Source organism: Orycteropus afer, unplaced genomic scaffold (assembly GCF_000298275.1).
Source record: "Orycteropus afer afer isolate SDZICR_OR568_19922 unplaced genomic scaffold, OryAfe1.0 scaffold00384, whole genome shotgun sequence".
Taxonomy (NCBI): Eukaryota; Metazoa; Chordata; class Mammalia; order Tubulidentata; family Orycteropodidae; genus Orycteropus; species Orycteropus afer.
The window spans coordinates 2,047,425-2,057,749 of record NW_006921971.1 but is presented as its reverse complement, the minus strand read 5'-3'; the positions used below and the strand labels follow the sequence as shown (position 1 = coordinate 2,057,749).

Below are 10,325 nucleotides of genomic sequence, written 5' to 3'. Positions count from 1 at the left end.
GTTACATGAGAGTCCATTTTCTCCTCAGTTCCCATTACATGAGAGACGTTTTCTCCTCAGTTCCTGTTACATGAGAGACCGTTTTCTCCTTAGTTCCCATTACATGAGAGACCGTTTTCTCCTTAGTTCCCATTACATGAGAGTTCATTTTCTCCTTAGTTCCCGTTACGTGAGAGACGTTTTCTCCTTAGTTCCCGTTACATGAGAGACGTTTTCTCCTTAGTTCACGTTATATGACAAGATCGTTTTCTCCTTAGTTCCCATTATATGAGAGATGTTTTCTCCTTAAGCTCACATGACAGTATGTGTCAGGTGTTGAGAAAGGTTCATGTTTGAAGGGATCTTGGTTTTCAATAGTTAGAATTTAGAATGGGAAGGTACCAAATGTCTAAGCCAAAAATAAAAAAGTAAAAAACAAACGCACTGCCATCAAGTTGGATCCGACTCATAGTGACACCTCCTTGGGTTTCCAAGGCGCTATCACTACAGAAGTAGATTGCCCAACCTTCCTTCCGAGGAGTGGCTGGTGGGTTTGAACCGCCAGCCTTCTGGTTAGCAGTCAAGTGCCTTAGGCACTACACCACCAGAGCTCCTCCAAATGTCTAAGACACGATGTTTAGTCATTTGTGAAAATGCAGCAGAGGGCTTCCCTGTAATTGTTTTCAACAGAATTGATTTCAAAGTCTAAATAAACACCATACAGTGGAACAGCATCTCGTCATTTGGATAAATTTTAGTTAAGGATTATGATAGACAGAACCCAGTGACTTTGCTAATTAACTATTTAGCCCATTATAGGTTCATCGTTGTCTCATCACTGTCCTCCTCACTGTGTCCGTCACTGTCCCCATCACTTTACCCCACACTGTCCCCAGTGCTCTCCTCATGACCATCCTATCACTTCCCCCACACTGTCCCCATCACTGTCCCCGTCACTTTCCCCCACACTGTCCCCAGTGCTGTCCCCATCATTGTCCTCACTGTCTCCATTACTGTCCCTGTCATTGTCCCCATCGCTGTCCCCCCACTGTCCTCATCACCGCCCCCACATTGTCCATGTAGCTGTCCCCGTCGCTGTCCCTGGGCCCCCGGTGCCCTTTGTCTTCCTGGTTGGCGCGCTCTCCTGGGACGATGTGTGTCAATTCGTGGTTGGTTCCCCTGGGATTCTCCACAGGGGACGCCTTCATTCCCAGCAGGCGCGCAGGCCACCACAGGAGATGCGTCGGGGCCTGGTGCGGTGAGGGGCTGGGGCTGTTGGCTTGGGCGTGACCTCGTGGGCCGGCAGCTTGCCGCCTCTGCGCGGCCAGCGCCCAGCTCTGTCTTCTGAGGAAGCTCAGATGGGTGGCGAGCTTGGCCCGCGCGGCTTTCAGACATGCCCGGAGGTCGCGTGTCTGCAGGACGGGGAAGGGGTGTGAATTCCAAGCTCAAAACTGCTCCTGACCAGCCGTATTCAAAATCAAAAGGCTGGAGGCGCTCGAAGAAGCCAGTAATGAAAAGAGGAAAAGAAGACTTTAAAGCACCTTGTGACGTGCCCAGAAGACGACAGGCGGGCGGCCTGCCCTCCTGACCCCCCCCAGAGCGTTTGTTGGCCATCAAGGCCGCCCTGGGGCAGAACAGCCCATGCAGATCACTGACCAGACAGATGGCAGTGTGAACATTAAGGTGGTTTTGTTAAAAAAAACACATTTCACGACTATGTGTATGTAACATTTCTTCTGTAACTTTCAATCATTAAGAAAGCCAGAACACAGAACATCTCATTTCCAAAGCGGTCTCACGAGTTGAGGTTTCTAACCCTCCGTTTCCAATCTCCGAGAAGTATCGTGAGGCTACGGACTACCCCGTTTTGTCCCATGTGGCCTCACCCCTGCACAGCCTGCGCCGGGCCCTGGGTCTCTGTTGGCAGGCGGCTCTGTGACCTCCCTTCCCATCGCTGTCTGCACTGAGTCCGCAATCCCCCGGGAATCCCAAGGCATCTTCTAAACAGAATGAGAAAGGGCGACTTTATTGCTAGCAAAATAGCATTGGTTAGAAACTCTTAGAGAAGGGAGTTTGAAATGAGGCCGTGTGGAGTTCCTGACAACATCCCAGCCCCCCGAAGCAGACCTGCTGCCCCCCGATGTGTTTTTCTCACGTTGCTCTGTCTCTCCCTCTAGGAATGGCAGAACTCGATCCAGAAGAACGCAGGACTTGCGTTTATCGAGCTCATCAATGAAGGAAGGTAATTCATTTTACGATTTTTGGACAACTGATCGGCATACATTTTCTTCCGGCAGGTGACCCTTCTTCGCTGCCATCTGTTCCAAAGATGTGTAAGAAAGAGACCTTTCAATTAGTTCATAGTGTTTAACCACCCAGGGGCTTCAACTTGACGTTAGCAGAGTTTACAGTGGGCGGCATGTTTTTCGGAGGGGAGGGAAAACAAGCAGCGTAGCAGAGGAAGGTGTTGGGGCCTTGAGGTGCACCCGACAGGGCCCAACGGTGGCCTGACACAGATCGGCCGAGCCCAGGCTGCCGCCCCATCTGCCGCCCCATCTGCTTGCCGAGCGCTGCCCACTGTTCGCTGCCCAGTCCAGCCTCACTCACAGCAAGGAGCTTGATCCGAACACACTGCCAGCTCCCTTGTCCAGCTGAATGTGGAAAGAGTATTAAATACAGAAGGTATAACTTGAGCAGGAATTTATAGATGCCGTAGTTAAAAACGCTGCCACTAAGAGAACTGTGAGTGAGCGCCCCATTTCCTCATGGCTCTGAGATAAGCCAGCGTCCCTAGGACTGTCCTGGTGCCCTATTAGCAGTGGCTGCACGGAAGCACATGTCACTGTGGCCTTGTTGATACGGGTCTATCGGCCAAAGACCCAAATCCCATACAAGTGGAGTTTCTATTAAGGCTAGCGCATTCTTTAGAAAATAATGACTGAATATTTGGTATAATCTGTTTATTTCTTATTTGCAACCAGATTTCATTAACTTGACAAGGAAAAAAAAGTGTTACCCCTCTATAAAACTTGTCTTTATCAAGGAAAGCTGTGAAAAGAATATTTTACCAGCTATTCCTTGAAAGTCAGTTCATCAGTGCTATGAGACCTCGCTTTTTCACAATTAACTTAAACGTAGGTTAGTATCACCGTTCGTTTCCCATCAGGGTCATATTTTCTGGGAGGTAGTCTCTGTCTTTACAACAGTGCATCTTACTTTATATCTCTTGTTTTGATATTCTGTGACCTAGTTCTTTTCTTATTTTTCAGTCATAATAATACAGGCCTAAAATATAAAATACAGGTTGCATTTACCATGCAACAAAAGATTCAGAAAAGATCAGTTTCTTTTATAACACAAATGATTTTACATCATAATAGCATTCACTAGTTTACACAATTTCATTGTGTTGAAATTGGTCATCATTTTTATGCATCTTCAGGAGATAAAATAGATTTTAAAAATGTATTAGGCTTTTTTGTTCTCATACTGGTTTTAGAAATAAGCTAATCTGCCAATTGACTCAAATGTGAAGTTAAAAATAAAATGTCTGGGTTCCAGTAACACTCGTCAGAGGTAACCAAATGGGACCTCCGGCCCGTCATTAATGTCGTGCACACAGTTATAGGCTCGGACAGAACGCGGGGGTTCCCTGATGGTGAGGTCCAGCTTCTGGGACCATGGTATTGGTCGGGGGGCAGTCGGGCTCGTTTGGCCCTGGGTGGGGAGCGGCGATGGTGGTATACACTCTGTAAGGTGCACCTACACAGTCCATTTGGGGCTTCTTTCGTGAAAACCTCCAGATGCTCACCACAGTGCTCCTTGCGCCGTCCTTAATTTACGCCTCCACGCGTGCCGGTCATTCCTCTAAGAAAAGAAGATTTTGGAAAAGAAACTATTTGAACATGAACACCTGTGAATCTACAAGAAGAAACTGTGTCTGTGTGGACGTAGCAGACACCCCACCAGCACCCAGTGTAGACCAAACCCTCTCATTGGAGCTGGGAGTGGAGACAAGGATGAGACAGACACGGATCTGAGCCGTTGAGGAAAGTTGTTGAGGGTTGATTATAGGCCCATGCGCCCAAGGACAGTGTCACCTTAGATGAAAACCCAGAGAAGACCGGAGAGAGCCAGGTGGGAAATGACTAAAAGAGGAAGACAGTCAAGAGCCGAGGCAACAGGAGAACCCCCGGGGCGGGAGGCCGGAGGGAGCAAGACAGGTCGTTGGAGAGCTGTGTAACTCGGGAGACGTCTATTCAAGTGTGTGTCGCCTGCCGGCCCCGGGGAAGAAGGGCCCTGTTAGCAAGGCCAGGCCACAGAGGGCTGCTCAGCGCTGTGGCATATGGCGAGTAGCTGCACAGGGACAGGCACGGGGACCTGCGCTCACGCGGAGCAGTGGTCCGAGCATTCGGATGCTAACCGAAAGGCCTGGCCACAGAGGGCTGGTCAGTGGTGGGACATATGGCAATATGGCGAGTGGCTGAACAGTTACAGGCACCGGGACAGGCACTCGCGCGGAGCAGTGGTCGAAGCATTCGGATGCTAACCGAAAGGAGCTGTTCAAACCCACCATCTGCTCCACGAGGCAAAAAGGAGGCAGTCGGCTTCGGTAAGACTGACAGCCTTGGAAACCCTCTGGGGCAGTTCCACTCTGACTTGAGGGGTCAGTATGAGTCAGCGTGAAGACCACGGCAGGGGTTTGTCGCTTAGGCACAGGACACATCTGTCCTGGAAGAAGTGCAGCCACAACGCGCCTTGGAAGTGAGACTGGTCAGACTTCGCCTCACGTACTTTGGGCATGTTGTCAGAAGGGACCAGTCTCTGCAGGAGGTCGTCATGCTTAGTAAAGTACAGGGTCAGCAACAAACGGGGAGACCCTCAACAACATGGCTTGGCACAGTGGCTGCTGGGAGAGGCTCGAGCCTGGCAGGGCTGTGGGGCTGGCCCAGGACCGGTGGCGTCTTGTCCTGTCGTAGGTGGGGTCCCCGAGTTGGAGCCGGCTGGACAGCATCTAACGGTAGCAGGCACAGAAGTGACGTGGTCAGTGTTGCACTGAGAAAGATGTGCAGGGGGGCAAATGGATTTCAGGGGTTCGCGCCTAGCCAGGGTTTCAGTGCGCCTGTGAGGAGGATGGTGTCACGGGCGGCTGGTGGCCTCCAGGCTGCAGGAAGCAGGCCATCTGCAGTGTCTTCCGGTTCCGGAAGTAGGAGTGCTGAGCCCGGAGATGGCTGCGGTAACTGGAGGCCCTGCGGTCCTGAGCGCGAGGCTGGAGCGACCCTGACGCGCACGCGCGGGCTGCGGGGCGGGACAGGTGTTTCCAGTCTGTAGGCACTGGAACCGCAGCACCTGCGGAAGCGCCCCATGCACGCGCCGCACAGGCCTGCGTCTGGGGCCGGGCGGAAACCAGCTCTGGGCGGGCGGCTGGGAGCTTTGGTGTGGCGACGGGCGACATGTGCAGTAGGGGAGCGAGTCCGGGCACCTGGGCCCAGACTGTGCCTTGCGCCCCTGTGTGTCATCCGCGACTTTCCTCCTAATGTTTGGAATGAAATGAAACGTGCCGTTTTCTCTCCATCGTTGGGCTATCAGTCTTCAATGTGCCCTTGTGGGAGTGAAGATAAAAATCTTTAAGTGGAAATTGTTATAAATGTTTATCCTACTTAACAGCCCCGCTTGTGAATACAATTCATCAATCATGGCGGAGAAGGCGATTGTGCGCTTGTCTACAATTAACAGGACAGAAAGCGTTGATGAATGTGCTGCCGCACCCAGGCGCTCCCCGGAACAGGCGGAGATGGCAAGGGGCCCTTCAAAGGAAGCCAACAAAGGGTCTCTATAATTAAAACAAAGCAAGGGTAATGGGATGTAAAATTGCCTGTAATATCTTGGCAATAATAATTGGGTTTTAAATTATTAAAATATGAAAGGAAGAATGAGGCGAATAAGCAGTGCTTTCCGAGAACTCTGGGATGGGAGCGACCCTTGGAAAGAAACGAACCGTGTGCCTGTCATCTGCCGCTGTGGCCCTCTGAGCTCGGCATAAAAGCGAGAGCTATCCAGCCTCGGGCACTGAATTGAACCGAAGGCTCGCGAGATTTCAGAGTCCATTTGGTAATTTGAACGAGGGGAATGGATAGCTTGTATCTCTCAGCTTTTCAAGACGAGACGTGTATGCACGCCGTTACACTGCTCCAAAGATGATAGGGCCCCAACCGGCTTGTCTTCCTAAATGTTAACAGTGCTGTTCAGGATTTAAACACATAAGCTGGGGCTTATTGTTTTGTTTTTGATTTTGTAAAAGCAGATAACCCATAGCTGTAAGATAAAGAAACTTTTTTTTTTTTTTTGAGAGTTGAGATTCTGATTTAATTTTCAACCAAGAATCCCAAAAACTTACAATACAAGCGTGTCCTCCATATTGTTGTGTGCAGGGTCTGTCCTGTTCCACTGTTACTATCCTATTCATTTCCAACAAGCAATGAGTCATTAAACACTGACTTTTGTAAAGAAGGTAAAAAAGGTAAGAAATGTGGTGCTTTTATAAGATTACTTGCATTAGCTCTTAACCAGAACATCTAATTTCTCAATATAACTGTAGATACTGACAATAAATAATACGTTACTTTTCTCAAGCTACGATAAACAAGTCCTATTTAACAACAACAATTTGTAGTAATTATGGCATAGTGCCTAAGGCATTGACTGCTAACCAGAAGATTGGCGGTTCAAACCCACCAGCCACTGCTCAGAAGGAAGATCAGGCAATCTACTTCCATAGTGACATCACCTCAGAAACCCAAAGAAGGGTCGCCGTGAGTCCGATCTGCCTCACCAGCAGTGAGTTTGGTTATATTTCAATATTTAGTGCTCATAAATTTTATTTGAACTATGTTGTCAGCCATATTTAAAAATATATCTGCATCTGCATAGGCATGTGTGTTGAGAACAAATAGTCCTTCCTTCCCAGACCATTACTCTAACTTTGGTGACAGTTAAGAAATAGTTCATAAAATACGTATAGTTCTTTATATTAAACAACAAACACAGAAGGATAATCAATGCAAGGGTACCCTATTTTTGGTGTATTTATTTCTGTTCCATATTTTCCTCTGTTTCTTATTTATTTTATTTGAGTTATGTTGTCAGTCATATTTAAAAATATATCTGCATATGCATGCATATTGAGATTTCAAAAAAAAAATTTCTCTTCTAAGAACTTCAAGTATACATTCCTTCCAGTACCATTATTTTAACTTTGGTGACAGTTAAGTAATATTTCCTGAAATACTTGTAGTTCTTTATGTTAAAAAACGAAGACGGGTAATCAGTGCAAAGTGCAACCTATTTTTAGTGTATTTGTTTGTTTATTATTTCCTAGAAACATGAATTTGTTTTTGTTCTTGGGGTATTCAGTGTGAGCACCACCCAGCCAGCATCCACACGATTCTTGTCTTTATTAGAAAGCTCACTGATTTCTACTCCATTCTGATGTAGCTACCGTCAACAGAGGAGGCTGGCGTCGGAATTTGCTTTGGTGGCTGGTCTGTTGTTAAGGTAACAGGTTGTGGGAAATAAGGAAGATATGTGTGGGTGGTGGGTGTGGCCAGTCCAGTCATACACAAAGGTGAGGGGTGAAGGAAGCGGATGAGCTCGTCAGGGAAGGCACGGATACAGAGGTGGCCAAAGGCGCAGATGTCAGTCCAGGCCAGGATCGAGGACTCTTCTTCAAGCCAAGGCAATTGAAGCGTGGGTGACGATCAGTTCACAGTTCACGTATCGATAAAGTAAGAACACACAAACCTCAGTTGTGTGCCTCACCGGCAGCTGCACACACCAACCTTTGAAAACCAGAATCAAGGCACGCCTCGGAGATGTTGCAGGTTCGATTCCAGGCCATCGCAACAGAGCAAGTGTCTCCATAAATGGGCTGGTGTTGGCCAATTTGAATCAGACAGTCATGAGGTCTACAGTGCTGGGAATGGCAAATTGAAGAGGAATGGTGTCGCATTCATCGTCAAAAAGAACATTTCAAGATCTACCCTGAAGTACAATGCTGTCAGCGATAGGCTAATATCCACACACTTACACACACTTGCTGTTGAGTGGGACCCGACTCATAGTGACCCATCCTTGGGTTTCTGAGGCGGTATCACTACAGAAGTAGATTGCCCAACCTTCCTTCTGAGGAGTGCCTGGTGAGTTTGAATCTCCAGCCTTCTGATTAGCAGTCAAATGCCTCAGGCACTACGCCACCAGAGCAAGAAAGTGTTCATACTACTATTATGTAAGTTTATGTACCAACCACTAAAGTAAAGATGAAGAAATTAAGGATATTTTTACCAACTTCTGTAGTCTAAAATTGACCAAACATGCCATTGAGATGCATTGTTAATTACTGGTGATTGGGATGTGAAAATTAGAAACAAAAACGAATCATCAGTAGTTGGAAAATATGGCCTTGGTGATAGAAATGCACCACACATCACATAATAGAATTTTGCAAAACCGACAACTTATTTATTGCAAATACCTTCTTAACAGCATGAACGGTGACTATATATGTGGACCTTGCCAGACGGAATACGTAGGAGTGAAACGGACCACATCTGTGGAAAGAGACGATAGGAAAGCTCAATGTCATCAGACAGAACAAGGCCAGGGCTAACTGCAGAAGAGACCACCAGCTGCTCAGATGCAAGTTCAAGCTGAAGCTGAAGATAATGAAAAGAAGTCCACGAGAACCAAACATGACCTTCGGTATATCCCACCTGAATTTAGAGACCGTCTGAAGAACAGATTCGATAGGCTGAAAACCAGTACTGAAGACCAGATGAGTTGTGTCAGGACATTAAGAACATCGTACATGAAGAAAGCAAAACATCATGAAAGAGACAACAAAGGACAAAAAACAACATGGATGTCAGAAAAGACTCTTTAACTTGCTCTTGAATGGAGAGTAGCTCAGGCCAATGGAAGAAACAATGAAGTAAAAGATATGAACAGAAGATTTCAAAGGGTGGCTCAATACACAGAGACCTAGAGTTGGAAAATTAGAAAGGAAGAACATGCTCAGCATTTCTCAAGCTGAAAAAAATTGAAGAAAAAATCCATGGCTCGAGTTGCAATACACAAGTACTCTATGGGCCAAATACTAAACAAAGCAGAAAACATCAAGATACCCAGAGTCACTGTACCAAAAAGAATTGGTTGACGTTCATTTCAGGAGGGAAGAATACGGTCAAGAAGTATTGTAGGAAGAAGTCAAGCTGCACTGAAGGAACTCGTGAAAACCAAGTCTCCAGATGTTGGTGGAATAACGACTGATGTTTCAACAAACAAATGCTACACTGGAAGCACTGATTTGTTTATGCCAGGATATTTGGAAGACAAACACCTGGCCAGCGAACTGGAAGAAATCCACATGGTGCCCTTTCCAAAGAAAGGTGATCCAACAGAATGCAGAAGCTATTGAGCAATATCATTCATATCCCCCACAAGTAAAATTTTGCTGAAGATAATTGAAAAATGGCGGCAGCGGTACATCAATTGGGAACTGCCAGGAATTCAAGTCAGATGGAGAAGAGGATGTGGAGTGAGGGATGTCATTGCTGAGGTCAGATGGGCCTTGGCTGGAAGCAGAGAACACCAGGAAGATGTTTGCCTGTGTTTATTGACTCTGCAAAGATCTTTGACTATGTGGATCACAACAAATTACGGATAACAATGTGAAAAATGGGAATTCCAGAGACTTAATTGCGATCATGAAGAACCAAGAGGCTGAACAAAACAAGAGGATACTGCATGGTTTAAAATCAGGAAGGTGTGTGTCAGGGTTGTATCCTTTCACCATACTTATTCACTCTGTATACTCAGTGAGTAATCTGAGAAGCTGAACTGTATGAAGAACGCAGTATCAGGATTGGAGGAGAAGTCACTAACCTACGATGTGCAGATGACGCAACTTGCCTGCTGAAAGCAAAGAAGACTTGAAGCACTTCCTGATGAAAAATCAAAGATACAGCCTTCAGAATGGATCTCATCTCAGCATAAAGGAAATGTAACTCCTCACAGCTGGGCCAGTAAGCATGAGAAATGGAGAAAAGATTGATGTTGTCAAGGGTATAACTTTACTTGTCTTCACTATCAGCACTCCTCCAGGCAACAGTCAGGAAGTCAGTTGGTGTAATTCATTGAGGAATTCTGCTGCAAAAGACCTTTTTAAAGTGTTAGAGAGCTACTGGTCCAATAGAGCCTGGTGGAACCACTGAGACTATGGCCCCTAGCTGCCCTTCAGGTCTGGAATTGAACACACACCTGTAGCTTCCAGCCAAGCAATAGACAGGCAT

At 46.9% G+C, this 10,325-nt stretch overlaps 1 protein-coding gene across 1 annotated transcript in view; it reads left to right on the top strand.

Annotated features, from left to right (window-relative positions):
- Nucleotides 1-10,325, top strand: part of NBEA (neurobeachin) — a gene marked incomplete at its 5' end in the record, with an annotated part of 985,874 nt that overhangs the window by 574,543 nt on the left and 401,006 nt on the right. The window contains one exon of the mRNA XM_042782600.1: nucleotides 2,157-2,221. Coding sequence (XP_042638534.1) covers nucleotides 2,157-2,221 — 65 coding nt within the window. The remainder of the gene's footprint in view (nucleotides 1-2,156; nucleotides 2,222-10,325) is intronic.